The 23583-nt window shown below is 41.1% G+C and overlaps 2 protein-coding genes across 2 annotated transcripts in view; both read left to right on the forward strand.

Moving 5' to 3' along the window:
- The first annotated feature begins 669 nt into the window (after positions 1-669).
- On the forward strand, positions 670-9712 carry LOC146628516 (scavenger receptor cysteine-rich type 1 protein M130-like). The gene is made up of 11 exons (XM_085359582.1): positions 670-712; positions 1012-1044; positions 1163-1447; positions 2822-3127; positions 3205-3486; positions 4741-5046; positions 5124-5411; positions 6218-6505; positions 7357-7662; positions 7739-8020; positions 9672-9712. Exons 1-11 carry the CDS (start codon positions 670-672, stop codon positions 9710-9712), a joined length of 2460 nt encoding a protein of 819 aa, XP_085215708.1.
- A 13310-nt stretch (positions 9713-23022) lies between these two features.
- Positions 23023-23583, forward strand: part of LOC146628517 (uncharacterized) — a 171512-nt gene continuing 170951 nt past the window's right edge. The window contains exon 1 of the mRNA XM_085359587.1: positions 23023-23397. Coding sequence (XP_085215713.1) covers positions 23050-23397 — 348 coding nt within the window. The 5' untranslated portion in view covers positions 23023-23049. The remainder of the gene's footprint in view (positions 23398-23583) is intronic.

Raw genomic sequence — 23583 nt, forward strand, 5'->3', positions numbered from 1 at the left:
GTCCTTGCAAAGAAAGGTGGCTATATTGGTCGCTGATTTGTTTTTGTTTTGTTTTTGAATGTCAGAAATGTATATTTGTGAATGTGGAGATGTTATATTGGTTTCACTGGTAAAAATAAATAATTGAAATGGGTATATATTTGTTTTTTGTTAAGTTGCCTAATAATTGTGCACAGTAATAGTCACCTGCACACACAGATATCCCCCTAAAATAGCTAAAACTAAAAACAAACTAAAAACTACTTCCACAAACATTCAGCTTTGATATTAATGAGTTTTTTGGGTTCATTGAGAACATGGTTGTTGTTCAATAATAAAATTATTCCTCAAAAATACAACTTGCCTAATAATTCTGCACTCCCTGTATGCTCTAGCAAAAAGGAAAGTTTTAAGCCTAATCTTAAAAGTAGAGATAGTGTCTGTCTCCTGAATCCAAACCAGAAGTTGGTTCCACAGAAGAGGGGCCTGAAAACTGAAGGCTCTCCCTCCCATTCTACTTTTAAATGATGAACTTTTCATGAGGTGAACTTTCATTCAGTCCTGACACACAGGAAAAACTGATCATGTGACACTAAACCAATTTTTTAAAAATCAGATCAGATCCCAGTGAAGCTCCGCCTCTCAGTGTGGTTAAACACTGAGTATCATCAGAGAGACGCCTGCCTGGACATGGATCCACTGCTGCTGCTGGTGGTGCTGCTGTGGAGCTCAGGTAGGACTGGCCTACACATCTGCATCACCCAAACGCACAGTTCATATCAAAGGAATTTGTATTCACTTCAGAGCCCCTTATTCAGCAGCATCACATGGGTTCATGTTCAGTAATATGTCAGATAAAGTGTGTTTATCAGAATGAAAAAATTGTAGCACACACTGCTGTCTCATGCTAAGCAGTCAACCTCATTCAGGAAAGGGAAGAGGCTTCCTGCTCGCACTGTATACAGCTGGAATGCAGTTTGCTCTGTCCACAGCTGAGTGTGACTGATATTTCTTGTCTAACTTTCTCCTCAGGAGTCCAGGCTGAAGAAAAACATGACTCAACAGGCAATCATCCTAAAAAGAAGTAAACAGCCACAGAAGCAAAATAAGCAGGGCAGTTTGACTTCATCCTTTTGAAAATTAAATTCACGTCTGTACTGATGATTTTCTGCCATCTATTCAGAGTTTGCCAGGCTGGTGAGAGGAGCCAGTCGCTGTGCAGGAACACTTGAGATAAAACATCTGGGAGAGTGGAGACCCATAGACATGTCTGACTGGACATTAAAGACATCAGCTATATTCTGCGAACATCTGGACTGTGGCTCTGCTGTTTCTGTAGAAGAGAGAAAAGAGTCTGCAGGCAGATCTGTGTGGATGATCAATTCTGACTGTGCTCAGTCTGGAGCTGCTCTGGGAGAGTGTGTAATATCAGGATCCTCCTCCTCTATAGTGGATTTCACTTGCTCAGGTGAGTCAATGATTGGTAGTAATGTACCTGATTTACACACACACACTAGATAGACTAGCAGCAGACTGCCCAGAAGCCATGAAGAACAGAGCTTCAGAGTTCCTCTGAGCTAACTACCAGCCAGCCCAGGAGAACTCCTCTTTTAGCTTAATGAAACTTGTTGGTTAGCTTCATAAAAAGACACCAAAGAACACCTGGACACAAATCTGAGACACAAATTCTGTCCAACCAGAGTTCATCAGTATCTCCACACACAGACAACCTCCTTCACTCTGGGCACTTCCTTAATGTAGTGATCCAGTTAGATTTTTTTTAGATTTAGATTAAGATTTTTGGGAGTTTGTTCTAAAATTATTTATTTTGAATTATTAATCTTTTCATAGAAATGCAAAAGATGGAAATTGTTGAAATTATTGCTGAGAAGGAAGGAACATAATAGAGACATCTGCAGGTCGTAATGATGTGGCGTCATTTTGAACATCTTCAAAAATCAGTGAGAGCTGCTCCAGTGTTAAATGTAAATGTCATCACATTCCCACCATCATAGCTACTGTATACTGCCCCCCCAAACCTAACCCTGTCTTCCTCAGTGACTTTGCTAATCTACTAACCCATCTTTCATCTCTCTCCCCAAATGTGATCTTGGTGGGAGATTTCAATATTCACATGGACAATAATGACCTTCTGCTCACCAGAGACCTTTCTTCCTGTTTGGAAGGCTCTGAATTTAAACAATTTATTGACTTTCCCACTCACTCTAAAGGCCACACCCTGGACTTGGTCTGCTGTTCTGGTCTTACTCCCTCGAATCTTTCTGCTACTGAAATCCCCATAAATGACCACTTCCTCCTTTCATTTAACCTCACTCTCTGCTGCTCTTCTACCAAGCCAACCCGTCTCATCTCGTTCCGCAACATCAAGAACATTGATATGGACATTCTCACTACCAGTTTGGACAATGTTCAGATTCCGGACTTCTATTCTACTCCTGATGATTTGTTGTTATCTTATAATAATTGTCTACGCACTGTCCTTGATTCAAATCTGCATATTGACTGTGAATCCACTGTTTGTTAATTTTATCATGTGCTTTTGTTTTATTGTTCTTATCTTGCCATTGTTTTACTATGTGTCTTCTTATTGTAAAGTGTCCTTGGGTGACTTGAAAGGCGCTCGTAAATAAAATTTATTATTATTATTATTATGCTAAAAAGTGTCCAGTGTGTGATGTTATAAAGATGTGTTCTGTTGTTAATGATGAAGTCATGTTGAGTTGTGCTGAGGTTGAATCAGTGAATAGTTGTTTGCTGCCATCTTTTTCTTGTGTGTCTGCTGTCTCTGATCTCTCTGTTTGATCTTCTCTGACGTCTCCAGACTCTGTCAGGCTGCTGAATGGTTCCAGTCTGTGTTCAGGCAGACTGGAGGTGAAGTCTGACCAGAGCTGGTCCTCAGTGTGTGAAGCTGACTTTGACCAGCAGGATGCAGAGGTGGTCTGTAGGGAGCTCGGCTGTGGGCCTCCTTCGGTCCTCCAGGGGGCGCTGTATGGAGAAGTGGAGGCTCCAGCGTGGAGCAAAGAGTACCAGTGTGGAGGCCATGAGTCTGCTCTCCTGGACTGTAGAAGCTCAGGCTCAGCTAGAAACAGCTGCTCAGCTGGCAAAGCTGTTGGACTCACCTGCTCAGGTAGAAGAGGAGCTGCAGCTTTGATGTGGTTCAAATTCACTTTATTCTTTTACTGATGACTCTCTGCTTTCTTTTAGAGCCTTTCAGGCTGGTGGGAGGAGCCAATCACTGTAAAGGTACAGTGGAGGTGAAACAAGGAGGGTGGAGATCAGTAGGTTCCTCAGACTGGTCCCTGAAGGAGGCAGCTGCTGTTTGCCAACACTTGGACTGTGGATCTGCTGTTTCTGTAGGCCAGAGGAAGGTGGTCTCACTCAGATCTATGTGGAGAATCACTCCTGACTGTGTTCATTCTGGATCTGCTGTGAGAGAGTGTGCAAGACTGAATCTCTTTTTCTATATTCAGCATCTCACCTGCCAAAGTAAGCCCAGTTAAAAAAATAAGTTCAGAGCACAAAAGTGCTTACTGAATAATAAGTTGAACTATTTAGTAAAGAGAAATAAGTGATACACACCTGAAATAGTATTTGCTTACTAAGTGAGGAGCTCGTACAAAGAGTTATTTACAGTCTCTAGTCGGGGCAGGATTTGGGTGACAGATTTACAACTCTGATTTTAACTTAGGTGCTGTAGCAAATTTTAAAGAAGTCATCCCTTAACTGTCATTTTTTACGATGTCATGTGACAATAAAATGCAGAGTAGTTACCTAAACTCTACTCCAGCAGACGTTGGTTGTATAGTTAATACTGTTACATCCTTACTGTGTATGACGCCTAATTACATTTCACTCATTTTAAGACCTTCGTTTGGCCTGAAAAATAGTTTTTGTTGTAGGTTTGGTTTTTTTAGACTCTTGCCAGGCTCAGAGTCAGAGCTTTGTTGAGCCAAACTTAACTTTCAGTAAGTTAACTTTTTGTTTTGCATTTTTTGAGGATGAATTCTTTGCATAAACAAAACCGGTGTGTATATTTGTTACAATCATGCTCGCAATCATAAGACAACTTTTACTTTGAAGATGAACATTCTCCATCTCATGTTTGTGCTGATTTTTTTATTACTTTTACTACAATACAGACAGTAGCTCCAAAAAATTGGTGTATTTCATACAAACTATGCATGACTACTAAAATCTGTGGGTAACCAGTGCAATCACCACATCCAGCAACCACATTCCAGTCACTTAGGAAATACACATTTTTCCCAATGGTGCAGAGTTTGTGAGGTGGTGGTCAACTGGTCTCTAGTCCTGTTTGACTGAGTTTATGTCTATCGTGTACTGTCTTGAGTTTTACGTCCTTTGTGTGATTGTCTTGATTAATTTGAGACGTGTTTCCTTACTCTGCTGTTTCTGTGATTCATAATTTTCCCTCACCTTGTATGACTAGTCCTGTCACTGTTTTGGTACTTTGTCAGAGTGCTAATTGTGCTTACATATGAAGGCAGGTAGCGAAGTCCAGCAAAGGTATGTGAAAGAGAATATTCTAAATAATCCAGTAAGGTTGTAAAAATGGAAAAACAAAGAATAAACACAAGACATTACAGGAAGGCTTAACAGCAAAAAGTAAAAGACAATCTGGCAAGGTTTTTTTCCCCTTATAGTATGCTGTTTTTGTTCACCTTTTCAAAGAACACAAAGTCCTCCTTTTTAAAAAAGTATTTAATATTATTTCTCCAGACTCTGTCAGGCTGCTGAATGGTTCCAGTCTGTGTTCAGGCAGACTGGAGGTGAAGTCTAACCAGAGCTGGTCCTCAGTGTGTGAAGCTGACTTTGACCAGCAGGATGCAGAGGTGGTCTGTAGGGAGCTCGGCTGTGGGCCTCCTTCGGTCCTCCAGGGGGCGCTCTATGGAGAAGTGGAGGCTCCAGTGTGGAGCAAAGAGTTCCAGTGTGGAGGCCATGAGTCTGCTCTCCTGGACTGTAGAAGCTCAGGCTCAGCTAGAAACAGCTGCTCACCTGGCAAAGCTGTTGGACTCACCTGCTCAGGTAGAAGAGGAGCTGCAGCTTTGATGTGGTTCAAACTCACTTTATTCTTTTACTGATGACTCTCTGCTTTCTGTTAGAGCCTGATCGTATCAGGTTGGTGGGAGGAGACAGTCACTGTGAAGGTATACTGGAATTGAAATATTTGGGGGACTGGAAACCAGTTTTTATCCGTCATTGGAACCTGAAGGCAGCAGCTGTTGTTTGTGAACATCTGGGCTGTGGTTCTGCTGTTTCTGCCCAATCTGAAGACTCTACAGAAAAAAATGTGTGGTTAATCAGACCTGACTGTGTCAAACCTGGATCCGCTTTGTGGGAATGTGCAAAATCAGGTTATTCATCCAATGTCCTGAAAGTAACCTGCTCAGGTAAGAACAACAGTGACACATTCTCTGAGCTGATCATTGTTGTATTGAACATTCAATTAGAAGTAAGAGTAATTATACAAACATAACTTTAATTTTTAAGCCAATAGGAAACTTGAGTAAAAATAACAAGGCATGAGTTTAATTTATCTCCTTTGAATGTAACTAACAATTTATCAACCACATAGGATTCCCAATGTTAAAGAGCTGATATTAACAACTGGTTCTACTAATACTAATACTGATGATAGTAATAATAGTGACAATACCCCTCTATGGATTGCCACATTACCATTGTTGAATGGTAGGGGTGTCCCAGTGATATATTCCTGGGCTTTTGATAGAGTCTCCAAAGACAGATTGGTCCTGATTGAGGTGTCAGATAAAGAGTGATTCACAAAAGCTCTGTGGAGAACTGGATCAGGTCAAGGGACAGGTCTACTTTTATATTAAATTCACTTGTTGGCCTGTGTAAAGCACTCTCTGGTCTGTTTTTTCACATGTTCATGTCTCTGAAAGCAGACTGATAAAACGACTCATGGTGAATTTGATAATATGTGAGCTGATAGCAAATTCCTCAAAAACCGGTCTGAGATTTTGTTCTGTCCTCTGCTGAGCTCCAATCAATGTTTTGCCTTAAATATGTGGGTTTTTTCTTCTTTGGTTTCCTACTCAGGACTCCAGGCTGAAGAAAAACACAATGCTACAGGTAAAAGGATGAAATCAGAGAGAATAAAGAATGAAAGTTCAATTAATCTGTTCAGAAGTAAATTCACTTCTTTACTGATGACTCTCTGCTTTCTGTTCAGAGCCGGATGATGTCAGGTTGGTGGGAGGAGCTAATCTCTGTGCAGGTACGGTGGAGGTGAAACACCTCGGAGAGTGGAGACCAGTGGAAGAATCTGACTGGACACTGAAGGCAGCAGTTGTTGTGTGTGAACATCTGGATTGTGGCTCTGCTGTTTCAGTAGAACAGCGACAGAAGTCACTGACATTGGTGTGGCAGCTCAAACCTGATTGTGTTCAGTCTGGATCTGCTCTTAGGGATTGTGTCTCTTCAAGTTTGTCTTTTTTTGTCCTAGATCTCACCTGTTCAGGTAAGCCAATCAGGCAAAAATATTTATGACATCATGTATGGCACAGTAACAGCTTGCAGCACACAGCAGCTAAAGTGAGTTGTACCCTTGTCTCCAGACTATGCTTCCATTTACAGAAGGTATGTCAGTGAGATTTGCGATATCCTCAAAGTATTCCTAAGTGCCAACTCCTCACTCTTTAGATTGTATACAGAAAAGTGGCATGCTCTCCTTAGATGGACCCAACTCTCCAGGATCTTTTTCAGCCTGACCAAAATTTTTGTTCCTTTAACCACACCTAGGTTTTTGATTCTTTAGTCACTAAATCTACCCTTAGCTTGCCCCAGTGATTCTCCCAGCTCCCCTTGGGCACCAAAGCTAACCAATCAATAGGACTCCTTCTTCCGTTCACTTTACATCTGATTATCACAGTCTTTTCAGGAGTGACTGCTGCATCTGTCACTGAAGACCTTACAACCATAGATAATCTGCCTCAGCAATGGAAGTGAATTGGCCTACTTTTCCATCCTGTCTCTCTAAAATCATTAGAACATTTTTTTAAATAGAAGATTTTTATATAGGTTGTATGTGTAGAGCAATAATTGTTGAGTATCAGAAGAGCACAACAAAGAACTGCAGCTGTTTTGCCATCATTTGTAAAACATCAGAAATCAGTGAGAGCCTGTCCACTGTATAAAATGTAAATGTGATACTAACATGTCTCCTGTTAGAAAGATGAGTTCTGTTGTTAATGATGAAGTCATGTTACAGTTGTGCTGAGTTTGAATCAGTGAATAGTTGTTTGCTGCCATCTTTTTCTTGTGTGTCTGCTGTCTCTGATCTCTCTGTTTGATCTTCTCTGATGTCTCCAGACTCTGTCAGGCTGCTGAATGGTTCCAGTCTGTGTTCAGGCAGACTGGAGGTGAAGTCTAACCAGAGCTGGTCCTCAGTGTGTGAAGCTGACTTTGACCAGCAGGATGCAGAGGTGGTCTGTAGGGAGCTCGGCTGTGGGCCTCCTTCGGTCCTCCAGGGGGCGCTCTATGGAGAAGTGGAGGCTCCAGTGTGGAGCAAAGAGTACCAGTGTGGAGGCCATGAGTCTGCTCTCCTGGACTGTAGAAGCTCAGGCTCAGCTAGAAACAGCTGCTCACCTGGCAAAGCTGTTGGACTCACCTGCTCAGGTAGAAGAGGAGCTGCAGCTTTTTGTGGTTCAAACTCACTTTATTCTTTTACTGATGACTCTCTGCTTTCTGTTAGAGTCTGTCAGGTTGATGGGAGGAGTCAGTCCCTGTGCAGGTATACTGGAAGTGAAACTGGGAGATTGGAAACCAGTCTTTGTCCCCAACTGGAGCCTGAAGGAGGCAGCTGTTATCTGTGAACATCTGGGCTGTGGTTCTGCTGTTTCTTTGAGAATGATAACAAAGTCCTTAGCCAGACTTCCAACAAGGATCAAACCTGAGTGTGTCCAGTCTTTCTGTGCTGTAAGGGAGTGTGTAACATCAGTTTATTCTCTCAACATCCTCGATTTCACCTGCTCAGGTAGGTCATCTATAACATCCAGTGTTCCCTCTGTCACACTGACAGTTAGTGGTTATTTTTGGTAAAACCCTTGATAGACTTTACCTGGCAGGACACACCTGGGAAAGCTGTGTACTCACTGTTTTTAACCCATTATTTGAATACAGGATGGATGTGACCTCACCTCAGAGCAGACACTCCACAAAGGTTAAAGATGAGTTTATTGCATCAAAACAACCCAGAATGCTTCATGGTAAACTTGAGTAATTTTTACAGGGATTATGTTCAGTCCCTTACACAGGATTACTTTGCAAGGATTTACAGATAAGTCGTTAATCCATATATTCTTTCATCTAATTTCGATTTGGGGTAAAAACCTGAAGATAAATTCAGTCGTGCTCCTAAGGCTGAAGAGAAAACTTTCCATACCTGTGATGTAAATTGATGGCCACATTCAAAGACTATATTCATTAGGATGCCATGAATGATACCAAGAAAAACATGTCACCCCCCCTACCTGGGTGATATGTAAATCTTGTCACATGCCACAGTGTATCAGAGAAGTAAATGGACATGTTCTGTTTATTTTCTCTATGTTCATGTTTCCTGATTTATTGTGTTAGTCATCTGTCTCCATGCATTGCGTTTAGTTCTACTTCTTGTGTGTTATTAGTCAGATTTGGTTGTAGCTGTGTTCTGACCTGTCTCTTATCATCATCATCACTCCTGTGTATTTAAGTCCTTAGTTTTCTCCTTTTCTGTCTTGTCATCATCGATTTGTGTGTTTCTGGTTCAGTTCAGTCATTCAGTCAGTCTCTATCCTGTTCTGTTCATCCTGTCTCCACAATAAAGACCATCCTTCACCAGCTTGCGAGTGAAGGTCCTCTCTTCCTTCTCTCCACACACCACGATTTGACACTTTGTGGTGATGCCACTTCCCGTCTTCAAGGAAAGCTGGGATCTGGAGTTCTCACCTACTCTTCTTTTCTGCAGGCAGTTGTCTGTCTTGATAGGCAGAGAAACCAATGTTTCAAATGTTTCTGTGTCATCACTTGATGCTACCTCATTCTTCACTTGATCATCTAAACTGTGCAAAACAAACCTCATGATGTGTCTTCAGCACAATCATCAGTGCTCCACTGGCCTTGTCTCAAACTTAGCAACCTATCAGAAGTGTCATCGGGGATAAGGGAATGATCAAACACTAGGGGACGATTCTTCCTCAAAGTTAGAATAATTACACTCCTTATTCAGTAATTGGGTTTGGTGACCGGATGACAATGTAGTAGAAACCTTTGACTCTTCCCTAACTCACCAGAGTGGGCTTCCAGATGTGGAAGGTTGAACTAGGTATACGGGTGGTGAATCAGATGCCAAAGCTGGAGGGCAGGGAGACGCTGTCTGAAGTGGACAGATTGTTCTGATGAGTTTGAGATTTTCAAAAGACTCATAATTTTCTTACTTTCCATATGAATTTCATAAGGATGTCAATCAATTAAAGTAAGAATAAAGTGTTTGGGTGTTAAATATATAACTGTAACTCTAACTTAAACACAAGTTGGGTTCTGTTCTAATAGTTGTTTTGCTGAGTATTTTTGAGTCTTCGTTTGACAATGAAGCCCTCAGTATGTGATGAAGTCAGTCTGATCTATGCACTATCACGTCTCCTCAGGCCAGCAGGAGGCAGAGCTCGAGCAGACGGGAAAACACTGAGCTGGTTTACTCCATTCTCAGTGTTTGTGTACATGAAGGAGAGATGGCTGAAGTGAAAGGAACTAAAGGAGCAGAAGAGGACCTCATCTTACATCCACATGAATTTCCCATCATAGACAGCTTAAGATCAGCTCAGTCAAACTCAGTTTTCTACCAAAGACACAAATCTGTAAACATACCTGACTAACACATTCATTACAAATGAGACCATTAGTATGTGAATCAAAGAATTGTCACTGAAAAATATATATACAAAAGTTTCATGTATAAGTTGATTTTGTAAGTTGAGCTAAAAATAATGCACAGCTGAAGTAACCGTGGAACGTGGATCATTTATACAGCCATGACTGTCATCATGTTTATAAGTGCTTTGGCTGATTTTAGTAGCTTACAAACACAAAGGAAGCATTAACTTCTATAACAGCTTTACGTTTAACTTTTACAGTTTTATTGCACTTTTTGCAATTTATGTAATTACTATGCCCTTAATGCATGCATATTATGAAAATTTGGGCTATAACAGTTGTATTGATGTATAGCAACTTGAAATGCTCCCAAAAATGGCACTACAGCATGTAAAAATATAATATAAGCTCTGGCGGACTTGGGGTAGGTCTTAAAGGGTTAAACTAGAGATAATTTTACTTCTGTAAAGTCTGCATTTTGTCATATTTGATACATAAATATAATACAATCTGTCTTTTGATGTATTTTCTTTATAATGTGTGTGTTTTTTATAATCATCCATAATTATGTTGATATGCATATCAGATATTTTTCAGTGAAATATTAGTCCTCCAGAAGGGGGTGCTGCTCTTGTGGCGACCTGCAGCAGGTGTTTACTGGCGTTTTCTTTTTGTTTTTAACTTTGTTTTAATTCTGTTCCTAACTGTGGTTTTAACTTTTTATGAGGTTTTTGCCGAGATGGAGATCTTCTACACCTTATTTTTATTGTTGTTGGCGATATTCACCTGGAGTCAGTCACTCTTTTTTTTTTCTTTTTTTCCTCAAACTTTATTTGAAATTATAAAGCAAACAGTCAGTCATTCCAGTTCAGTTTGTACAGTAGACATACAAGGCAAATAAGAGTAACAATATACAGTACAATGAAATAAGAAGGATAAATAAATAAAGGGGAAAAAAGGGGGGATTGTGACAGACTTCATAACAACTTTGTACTTGAAAGTGGTGACAGCTCATATGTGTCTATTTTGTGTGCGTGTGCGGGCCAGACGTGGTCTGCGTGAGTGAGTCTGATTGTCATTTTGTATGCAGTCGCTTTTAAGCTGATGAGCAAGCTACACATGTTCAGAGCAGGAGCTGGTTGACCTTATCAGAGGGGAGGGAAACAGAGCTATGATATCTCAAGCATGCAGCTATCCATGAGTTTAGTTTCTTCCTGGCACCCCATATGGGCAACAGCTTTTCTGCATCCTGATTCATGTGTGTGAGACTTTTGTAACATCAGCATCATGTTTTAGTTTTGTCGAAAAGCAGGTGATTGTGTCTGACGTCATGGTGTGTGTGAGTTACAGAGAGGTGTGAAAGTATGTGAGTGAAGTGGTCTCGAACTGGGGAAGACATGATTCTGCAGGTCACCTGCCCAGTGGACACAAAAAAGAAAAAAATAGTTGTGTGGACGAAATATGAATGATAACATGACAAGTGTTTGGTGTTTCTCAGCCTGAAACAACTGTAATGCCACTTTCTGTTTTTAAGAAAGGAGAGTTCCAAAAAAAAAACAGAGAGAGAGAGATGTGTGTTGTTTAAGCAGTGAGGAGAACAATGAAAATGTCTTAGTTTGTCACTTTCAGGTGAAAAGCAGACCTGGATCAATTTTCCACATGCAGCAGTTGGAAGAAAGTTATAGGTTTCACATCATTAGGAAACACTGAGGCAGAGCTTTTGGCTGAGTGGTGTTTACAGCTTAACTCCCATGTGTTCCTCACCCTGAAAAAACAAGCTCCATGGAAGCTAACCTCTGCCTGAAGACAAGGAGTGCAGTTCCAGAAGCACAGCACATCTACAATTCATAGCAGCCCAAGAGACAACATCAGAGTCCTGAGAGAGGTCCAGCAGCAGTGTGTACAAACGGCATCAGAGAGTAAGAAAACCCCATCATCATGGATGGATGGAGATGCGTTTCCAGCAAGCTGCAACTTCACTGTGTGTGAAGATGACTTTTGAGGAGACTGTCTGAGTGACATTGGCCACTTTTGGAGTGGAATGGCAAGATGAGACAGTGAGGATGACACAGGACAAAGCTGAAGAGAACTGTTTGCCATTGGACTGCAAAGAGTGAGAGGAGCAGGTGAGAACACAGAGGAAGGCTGTCGTTTAGTGTGGGAAATCAAAATTTGGGTTAGCAATCCTGGGAAAAAAGGAAACTGATTTAAGTGGAAAAATTGTGAAGGAGTTTGGACCACAAAATGAGAAAGGTATATAAAACACACACAAGCAGAAAATGCATTAACCATACTAACCCTACATGCATATACACATACAATGACACTCATGAAGACCAGACAGCATCTTAAGCATGAGATTCTGTTTGTCATCTTGTCCAAGTCACTCAGTAAGATGGAAGTGATACGTAGACTAGTGGATTAAATATTATAGGAGGACAGATGATTGTATCATAGGGAGAAAACAGAATGCTGATGAAGAGTTTTGCATGATTGTTGAGTTTCTGGTGGGTGAATAAGTTTTAACATGGCACACATTTGGTTACATCTGCAAGTATGGCTCGTCTGTGAAGCACTTTGTTGTACCTGTGACTTTTAAATGTGCTATAGAAATAAAATTGAAATTGAAATTGAAATTGAAACATGAGAACAGAGATGGGCAGTAACGCGTTACTTGTAACGCGTTACTGTAATCTGATTACTTTTTTACGGTAATGAGTAAAGTAAGGGATTGCTATTGCAAAAACGGTAATTAGATTACAGTTACTTTCCTGTAGGAACGCTGCGTTACTGCGTTACTAAAACCGTGATTTTTTTTTTGCGAGAATGTCTCATGACAGTGACGTAAGCGAGTGTGACTTTTGTGACAACAGCTGTGTGCAGATCAACAATGGATCATATATCGAGTGCAAGAGAGAGTATGAGCGTGCAGCGTTTAAAGCGTGGAAGTACTGACCTTACTTTAAGTTTGATTCCATAAAAAGTGACAAAAACATTAGCGTCCGTTATGTGTGGGAAGAAAACTTCTTTTTACACCGAAAAAACCCCCTAAACTTCCGAGCAAGCACCGAGTGTGCAACGACGTAATGGGAAACTCACAGAGAAACTCGCGGATTCTTCAACTGACCGCTGCGGCACACCTGCACCAGGGTAAACCTCCGCCTACCGTAGTCCTGCTTTACAGGTGAAAATAGAGCAACAGGACTGCTAGTCTTTGACTTTATTTATTTTCTGCTGTGTTTTACTTGCATCTATTTGAAAGAGTGAGTGTAATCACAAAAAATATTTTATTTTATGTGTTGGAATGTGTAGAAAATAGGTTTAAATGTTAAACAAATTTCTTCCAGTCAGAGAATGGTGCATATAATTAAATTTTTGCTTGATGCATAAAGTTAAAAGATTAAAACCAATAAAACAAGTTTTAAAAAGAGACTTTTCCATTTGATTACATTTTGTATGATGGATTATGCAGAAAAAGTAGAATTGGGCTGAAAGAGCTATCGCTTTATCACCTATTCAGGTGTAATTAATTACTTTTGAAAATAAGTAATCAGTAAAGTAACGGGATTACTTTTTTGGGGAAGTAATTGGTAATTAGTTACTGATTACTTTTTTCAAGTAACTTGACCAACACTGCATGAGAAGAAACTTATTATGTGATGAGACAACAGGGTTATGCTGTATGTTGTGTGTGGTGTGGCTGATTGGATGAATGTTTGAGATTAAACTGGCTGATGATTTGTCTCATGTTACAAAGTTGAGCCTGCCAATTAGGTTTGGTATGATTTATCCCCCTGAAATGAAGAACACGTGTCATGATTTAACAAGGCCTTTCCTTTCCTTTCCTTTCTTTTCTTTTATTCTTTTTATTTTGTTACTTTCACAGTGCACTGAAAGTTTTGTTCAATATTCTTTGTCATCTAAGCAGATCTAAATGTTTCAATAGGAAGAACTACACAACATGTTGTTGCGAACGGTTGCAAAGTGAGTTTCTCCAAAATTAGAATGGGCTCAGGAGAAAGTCATTTATTTGGGACAATTAGGAAGCGAGTCCCTTTTTCTATAAGGATACAGCGAGGTAATCCAGTCTAAAATTCTTCTTTTTCTTTTCAAAATGTTGTCGTTTTGCTGAGGGTGGAAACGAAATGTGACAATAATTTCCACTATCAGCAAAAGAAAGAATCAATGAGTAAATGAATGAGTGAAAATTAAAAAATGGGGAACTGACTGACTGATTGGTAAAAGCTGACTGGACAGACAAAAGCTTGACTGACTTGACTCCAGTATGCAAGAGTGCACCTCCACCCAGTGACAAAAGGGTGGATGTATGTATGTATGTTTCTTTTTACAGGAGCAGAAAGATGACAGCAACAGGATGCATGAGCTTTTGGGCTGTGCTGACTTAACCTTTTAATTGCCACTTTCTGTGTCTTTGTGAATTTACCAGCAGTGTGTTATTCATTACCTTGTGTTGCTCACAGAAGTCACTTTGAGAAAGAGTGTATACACCTGCGCAGCGCTAACATTTACATTTCTTTTTTACAACAGAGGGTTAATCATGTGTTTGATCATGTGATTTACAGTATGACACACAATTTAATGTTTTTCTACCACAGGATTACTGAGTTTTTGTGTGAAGAAATGGTATCACTCTTGGCTGGAAGCAGTGCTTAAACAATGGAAAAAACACAAACTTTGTCCAAAAACCTCTCATGTTCAGCTGTTTCCCACTTTTTCTTTGGTCATTTTAGCCTGGGCCCACCTACTATCCTTGGAAACATAAAATGATTGGCTAGAATCTCAAGTGTATCACATCTCAGGGGGGGAAAAAGCACCGAAATAAAGCTGAGAAATCCTAAATCAGTCTGGTTACCACCGTTTATGCCATAATGGCACCGGATACCGGTACCCATCCCTACTCTCCGGATGCTCCTAATTTTATTCTTCGTGATTTTAACAATTGTAATCTTAAGAAATCACTGAACAATTTCTTTCAATATGTCACTTGTCCTACAAGGCATAACAAAACGCTGGATTTGTGTTATGGACCAATTAAGGGGGCATATAAGTCTGTGGCCAGACCTGCACCAGGTTCTTCGGATCACAATGTTATTCACCTCCTCCCTGCTTACAGATCTGTGATTAGGAGGGAGATGGCCTGTGTCAAGTGGACTAATGTCTGGACAAAAGACAGTTGTGTTGCCCTTCAGGGGTGTATTGATCGCATTGACTGGTCCTTGTTCCAAGACAGTATTTCTGATTTGGATGAACTCACTGATGTGGTGTGTAGCTACATCTCTTTTTGCAAAGACTCTGTGATTCCAGTCAGAGAACTTAAGACTTTCCCCAATAACAAACCGTGGCTCTCTAAAGATATTAAGGATCTGATTCTTAGAAGAAAATTGCTTTTAAGGAGGGAGACGTTCCCACTGTGAGAATATTGAAGAAGGAGGTGAGGCCTGGAATAAAGATTGCCAAGATGAGGTATAGAAATAAGATTGAGGCAGAACTCAGTAGTAACAACCTCAAAAGACCTTGGCTTGGTATGAAAACAATGCCAGGGCTACAGACAAAAGGTAAAAATAATATTACCTTAGAGGGGTTTACCTCTGACAAACATCTGGCAGACAGTCTTAACAGTTTTTACCTTCGTTTTGAGAACTTTGACTGTTCTAGGCAGACCAGCACACTGAGGGAAAAGACTATCACTCCCCCATCTATTTGTATTGATGAGAGGGGGGTAGCTAATCTTTTTAGACACACTAAAAGTAAGAGTCCTGGACCTGACAACATCTGTGGACAGGTACTGAGAACTTGTGCTGATCCGCTGAGTGGGATTTTCACCATATTTTCTCACTTTCTTTAGAGCTACAGACAGTACCTAAGATTTAGAAACATGCTATCATTGTTCCTGTTGCTAAGGGCAGTTCTCCTAAGGTACTGAATGATTTTAGGCCTGTGGCTCTGACTTCTTTAGTGATGAAGACATTTGAGAAGATAATTAAGAAGGAGAATCGTGAATCGTGTATTTTCTGATGTGCTCTCCTCCTCTACTGGTTCACCCCAGGGTTGCTGCCTCTCTCCCCTTCTGTTCATTCTGTACACAAATGAGTGTTGCAGCAATTTCACGAACAGACACATCCTGAAGTTTGATGATGACACAGTGATCGTCAGTCTTCTAGTGGGGGACGAGTCAGGCCATGGACAGGTTGTAGATGATTTTGTGAATTGGTGTGATGAGTCCTTCCTTTCACTTAATGTGTCAAAAACTAAAGACATGATTATTGATTTTAGGAAGTCCTCTTATAACTCATCACCTACTATCATTAAAAGTGCTGATATTGGATAGTTGAGAGTTATAAATATCTAGGTGTGGTACTTGACCATAAACTGTGTTTTGAATCTCATGCTGATGACAAACACTGTTCTTTTTAAATTCAAATTCAAATTTTATTTGTCACATACACAGTCATACACAGTACGATATGCAGTGAAATGCTTAGACAACTGCTCGTGACCTAAAACAAAAGACTATGAATAGGATAGGAAATAAATAGGGTAAATTTAACTAAGAAAGAATAAAATAAAATATTAAATTTTAAAATAAAATAACTGTACAACAAAATACACAATACACAAAATATAAATTATAGAAAATGTATAAGAATATATGAAGAAATATAGAACAGTAAGAGCAGCTGTGCAAGTAATAAATGGTAATGGTAAGAAATGTAATGTCCAGGGTTGTGCAATCCACATATTTAAGTGTCTTGTGCAGTGCAAATATGCTTAAAAGTGATTTATTTAAGTGACTTGTGACTAAGTGAGTGATTTTATTAGATGACCATGCAGTGTAGTTGTTCAGTGGCAACTAGTCTAAAAGAAATGTCCAGAATGTCCAGTGTGTGTGTAAAAACCATATGTGTGGGTCAGTACTGTGTGGTGGTGTGATTGAGAGACCGTATCGCCTGCAGGAAGAAGCTCCTCCTCAGTCTCTCTGTGTTGGTCTTCAGGCAGCGGAATCGCTTTCCTGACCTCAACAGAGAGAACAGTCTGTTGTTGGGATGGCTGAGGTCCTTCACGATCTTCCTGGCCTTGGTCCAGCACCGCCTGCTGTAGACTGAGTGCAGGTCAGGGAGCTCGGAGCGGATGGTGCGCTCGGCTGATCGCACAACCCTCTGTAGAGCTCGTCTGTCCTGCATGGTGCTGTTCCCGAACCAGGTTAAGATGTTTCCCGCCAGGATGCTCTCTATGGTGCACGAGTAAAAGTTCCTGAGCACCTTGGAGGGCAGTCGGAAGTCTCTCAAGCGTCTGAGGTGGTAGAGACGCTGACGGGCCTTTTTCACCACGGAGTTGATGTGACAGGACCATGACAGGTCCTGCGTGATGTAAGCCCCGAGGTATTTGAAGCTTTCCACTTTCTCCACTGGGCACTCATTGATGACAGGGGTCTGGAAAATTAGATCTTTTAATGTCTCATCTGAGATGCTGTCTTTGTTTTATAGAAGTTTTATCGAATCTGTGATGTCTGTATCGCTGCCTGGTTTGGTAACCTGACGGTGAAGAATAAGAATCGGTTGGGACTTCTCATAAAAACTGCTAGCAAAATTTTAGGGCGCTGGCAAGATAGACTTTTGGCCATCTACAATAGAAATGTGCTTAGAAAAGCTCATTCTATTATTAATTGTTTGAACCATCTACTTCACAGTGAGTTTGAGTTGTAGCTTTCCGGCCGCCGTTTTAGAGTACCGAGGAGGAGGACTAAAAGACTCCAGGTCTCTTTTATCCCTACTGCATCTTGTCTCCTTAATGGCAAATAACTGTCCTTGGACTTTCTATCACTATTATTGTCATTATTACTTTATAGTATTGTTCTGTTTATTTTTATCCTGCTGCTAAACTAATTTCCCCTTGTGGGACAAAAAAAGAAATTGAATTGAATTGAGAAAGGCAGAGAAAGGCCCTGTAACTTACTTGGTGGATAGAGCTACAGACCCGTGACACCCTTACCCAGTTAGCTACCAGCTATGACCAGTACACGTGTTCAGCTAATAAAATGGTTGTAACTGGCTTCTGTCCAGCTTCTTTTCAGTTATACAGCGATGATGCCCTCTAGTGGTGACTGCAGAGTTAATCGGTACATAATGAGACGTTTGAGTTTTGCCCAGTGTTAAATTTTTTTATCAGGTTTGATTTTTGGGATTTTGGAGACTTGAAGGAAAATACTTTAGGTGAACTTGTATTTTTAATAAGTGCTCTATAAATAGTGATACATTTGATCCAGTTTCATTTCTTCCTGCTTTGCTCCGTAAGCCACTGTGCATTTGCACCTCTGACACTTATCTTTGTAAGTTTCAATGATTTTTTATCTCACTGTCCTTTTTTCATGATCAAATGTAAAGTACAGTGTTCAGCCCTGTTGACCAGGTGGGAAAACAACTGTTTAATGTTTTATATGTTTGCAAGTCCAGCTCCAGATGGGCAAAGTGTGGATTTTGCTATTTGCTTTCAGACCCAGAAAATATCCTGAAGCAGGGTTAGCTACAAGCTGCTTATAGTCTATTCGCTCTGCCAGTTGGCTACTCTCTTTATCACTGAGCAGCAAACTTCAGGCCGACATTCACTGCTTTACAATGCCTGACAGTTTCCATGGTATCTAACCAACAACCCAAAACGTTTGCAGTCACAAACTTTTACTTCGTATCAATGCAGGAAGCCACTACTCTGCCTTAGCTCATCTCGTCTCCCTCAGCCTGCAGCAAAAATCCACACCGTGTACCTGTGTCTGGTTCAATTTAATTGGGGGGGAAACAAAAACAAACCAGCTCTATCAAAGTAAAATGTTTTGTAACAAATTAAATTAAAAACATTACCTAATATAATGATAAATAAATACATCCTTTAACATTTTTAACAGTTTAACCATGAAGTTAATTTGTTATCATGCAACAGAGAATATATTTGAACTTTTTTTAAGCATGTGTTATTTAGCTGTGATTATTGTGAACTGCATATTTATACACATTTTATTCTTTTTTTTTTTAACTGGGTTACACTCATGTCTCCAAGGTGGTAGACTTTGCTGAAGTGTTGGAGGCACCCAGGTTCAAAGCACCAACCATGTGATTATCAAACATCTGAAACCAGCCTGAAGCAACGTAAACACAGAAAGAGACGAGAACTGATGTTGCAGCACAAATTTGACTTGAAGTATGCAAGTCCCAAATTCAATTTGTCTTAAATTTAGGTGTGTGATTACCATGCCCAAAAGTCCAATCCACCAGCTGTCTGCTGCAAAGTGACACACGATGGCAGAATCTGTCCAAGGCTTCAGCCATGAGGAAAACTGACTAACAACGCAGTGACGTGGGATCAATCCTGGTTTTAGGACCAACGCTAGGGAGGAAATACATGAACATACAACACAAGCACACACAGTTATTAAGTGTCAAACATGCAACACAAATGGTTTAAAAAAAACAAAACAAAACTGAATAAAATAAAAACCAATAAAAAGTGAATGTAAAATCCAAATCTCCAAAAGGGTAAAAAATACAAACTGGTGAACTTGAATCATCAAACTTGCAAAAAGAAACCAAAAAGCAGTTCATGAGGACACACAGAAACAGACGGCGATAAAGGCAAATCGACATTGTCTTTATTGACAGAAGGAAAATGAAAGTCTCCCTGGTACTTATTAGGCTGTCAGTGTAAAATGTTCCTTTCTTGAGCAGTGCTGTTGAAATCATGTTTTAGTTATGTAACACCTGCTTAGTATAGTAGGGTTAAACTTATAAACTAGATTCGAGAGGAGTAAAATAAATTTGAGAGAATTGAGTGTTGAACAGCCGGCAGCTTTATTACAATGTTACAATGGTGCAATAACCCAATGTATACAGCACAGAAAATTAACAGAAGATCAACAGAAAAGAGCACTCTTTCGAAAATAACAACAAAATAAAATAAAATGAGTAGTCTCTTTAGACCTGACTCCTGATGAGCAGGATATTGGGACTTCAACAGTTTCCCAGAGAAACAATCTGTATCAAGTAAGCAGTTTTTGCTCTTGCTTATTTGAAATCCTGCGATTCGAAGTAATTCAGACTGTAGCTCTACTCCTGCATCCAGAACAGCTGGCCACACTGCTTTTGGATTCGCCAAGAGTTTTCACAGGGTCTGGCTCGCCATCCATATCCAGAACCACTTCAGATCCAGGATCACAAAAAACCAGTCTGCACATACAGTACAGAGCAATAAACAAAACAGTTCTTAACAGTTTTTCTAAATAAAACGAGATCTTATAGAGTTTTCAAAATCAAGTACACTGTTGTTTTAACATTGTTCTGTCTCTATGAATTCCATTTGTACTGCTTTACAGCATTACAATCAATTGTATTTATATACCCCTTTTTAAGGCATATGTAATCACATCATGAAATGTTTGTAACGTAAGTAGTTTTACATAACGTATTTACATGAATCAACCCATAACTGAAATGACAAAGTGCAGAAAAAAACACTGGACAACATTTATGGCTAAAAGAAAAGTGCATCCTGCATTAGTTTTGCGCATTTGTGAAGATGCCCAATCAAATAGACAATAAAATAAAATACGACACTCCATTTCACACACAATTCAAGTACTCCGACTGGCTTTAGCTTGTTTTTTTTTTTAGACAATAGGGCTTTGGAGTTGACGTCATGCCGCAATGCATTGTGGGAGCGCAGCTCCATTTTCGGGGTCTACGATCCAAACAAACTCACTGTTGGAACGGCGACGACGACAAGAAACATGTTTAAAAGCAGCTCAAAAGAAAACGGACGGTATAGAGACCGATTGCGTCCAGAGGCGAAGCAGCGGTATTTGAAAAAAATAGAGTGCATCGCAAATCTGGACCCATACGACATACGGCAGTGGAGTAAAGACCCAGACGACTTACCGCCACTGTCCTACCCCGATATCTTCACCTATCTTGTTTGTGGAGTAAGCGCTTACACTGCGAACCAGTTTCGTAATTACAAGTCACTGGAGGCGCACATCCAATTTAAAAATGGCTGGGTGCAAGATTTGGCTATTTTCAAGCCGCCAAACTCTTGAGTACGTCGTCAAAGTAAGTCAGCTGGAGTGCATCGAGTGAACTAGCCATTTTCCACCCCCCACCATAATTAATGTTATACATTTATCAGTAAACTGCTAAAATATCGTTATCATATTATGTGCCCATAATTGTAAAGTAGATGCAAATTAACACATTGATAATCGGGCAAATTATTAACGCCAATTTGTGTCCTCCCTGTCTCCTCCTGCGACTCTTTACATAGCACATATGTCTGCAAAGTCACTCCATTTGATGTTTGATCACAATTTCTATAACTTCCGAGACCACCAACGATAATATTATTCAGCTATAAAGTGTGATGTGAACATATTTAGAACTTACCGGAATGAAAATGTCTTGAGCACACCAACTGATATCTGGAGATGTAACAGAACTTGATATCAGCTCGTCTCACGGCTGCTATCCAGGCTAGACGCCTTCGTTTGGTAATATCCGATACATGAGCTCCTTCATGTTGCTTCCAGGTTGGGAAAGCATAAAAAGACAATCCAAACTTTATTCCCGTGCCGGTCATAAGATCGAACATTGCAGCCGACCACACAGCAAGTACGAACCATGGCTATGCTTTCGCTCCTTACTTAGACCCCCAAAATGGCGGATCGGGCCAAAATCCTTTCCACGCCCACCCCCGTGACATCACGCTCCAAAGCCCTATACAGAATTTTCACTGTTGCAGTTGTTACCACATGTAAAATTAGCATAGATTTTCCTGCTAACTTATCATTTTTAGTAACTCACCGGAGTTCCCAAGAAACAAACACACGCTCTGCCTGGTTTTGGTCGAGAGTAAAACACATAAAGGCCTCTGAAAAGTACATAACTTTAAGTTAGAGACTGTAAAAAATACTTTATAACACTTATTTTATACCGAAAGACTCACTGTGTAGCTTGTTAATTGCTCTTGGGTGTCTTGCTCCATTTTGCCTAGCTTAATGCAGCAACGTGCTTTTGTTGCATTTACTGAACTACGGAAAATCAAAGTGTGTTCAAGGGGTGTCGGAAATAATAATACAAGGTAAAAAACAAGAAAATACTAGTAACCATGTCTATAGGGATTACAGTTACATTAATCTTTTTTTCTTTACCATCTTTGGGTGTCAGGGTTATGTATTATATTATTATTATTATTATTATATGTATTTTGGTATTGCTGCTGCTCTCCTCCATGATTGTAGATGTGAGTGTGTGTGTTTATGTCTGCGGGGATGCTTGGAGGATGGAGCTCAGCCACCTGCAGGCCTGAGGGGTGTGGCCCTGCGGAAGGACTGGCCACACCCGAAGCCACACACCTGCCGCTGATCAGGGCTCGTCGGGGGAGCTACTTAGGAGAGTCTTGGAGCTCCCACCGACGCGGGATCATTTCCTTGAGACTCCACGAGGAGCGTGGAAGGCACGAAGAGCAGCGAGCACCGGGGGGTGCTGACACGGGAGCGGAGAGCACAGAGACACGAACTATTAACGCAGAGACACGACACGGGAGTCTGGGCGAACACGGGGATTTATTGTTGTTTTTGTTCCACTCTGTAAATAAACACTGTTTGTACATAGAGCACCGCGCCTGGGTCCTCCTTCCCCACTCCTTCCACGGTGTGCCATGCCATACCGTGACAGAATGATCCCGCCTCTAATGGACCCAGCGGTCTCCGAGGAGAGGCTCAGGAGGGAAGTTATGGACGAAGTGTACCACCTATGTGAGGTGTGGTGGGAGAAGCCAGCGGAAGGTTTGCGTCGCGCCGTGGAGAGGCGGCTGCAGGAGATGCTTTTTAAATTCCCCTGGCTGGTGGACTCCCTTAATGCGGTGGTCCTGGACTTCCTACTTTCCACCCTCCACCTCCACTCTCCTCCTCAGGCTGCCCACCAGCTCGGACAGCTGGTGGATTCACTGCCTGAGACGCCGACGCCGACACGGAAACGACGTTCGCGCCGCCAGCGTTCCTCACCGCAGCTAAATCCACAGACATCTCAACAGCCGGCTGTGGTGAGTCATATGGACAATTCATCGTCACTCACCTCAACTGTTTACTCTGGGGCTATGTTTATACGGTCAGCTGCCCAGCCGGTAGCCAAAGCGCAGCCCGCGGCCCAGCTGGTCGCTGTACCTCAGCCTATCGCCCGGCTAGTGATCCAGCCGTCACCTGCTGAATCATCCCCCGCGACATCTACCTCACCGCTTACCGTTTCATCCTGTTCACCATCCACATCACACGCTCAGCCATCTTCTCCACCAGCAGCAGCCTCCATTCCACTGCCCACTCCAGCGGCCTTGTCCGGAGAGAGCGACCTCACCCGCGTCCAACGCCTGATGGACTGGGTAACTCACACCACCAACGCAAGGGCAGGAGTGGTGGGGTTAAACGCCATCGAGGCGATCCTGGAGGGTGTTGAATTTTCCCAAGTTAGATTTACAACCATAACAGCAGTTACAGATGACACTCCCATCACTCCCCAATTCTCCCACAGCTTTATTTTGGTGCTCCAGTTTTCCACTCCCATTTTAATGCCCCCTTATACCTTTCAAATGTACTTAGACTAGAACCTCTGTCTAAGGAGCTTTTAACCTTTATTT

This window comes from Diplotaxodon limnothrissa, linkage group LG7 (genome assembly GCF_057381915.1).
Source record: "Diplotaxodon limnothrissa isolate DT_005_m linkage group LG7, D_limnothrissa_male_GT1.1, whole genome shotgun sequence".
Classification (NCBI taxonomy): Eukaryota; Metazoa; Chordata; class Actinopteri; order Cichliformes; family Cichlidae; genus Diplotaxodon; species Diplotaxodon limnothrissa.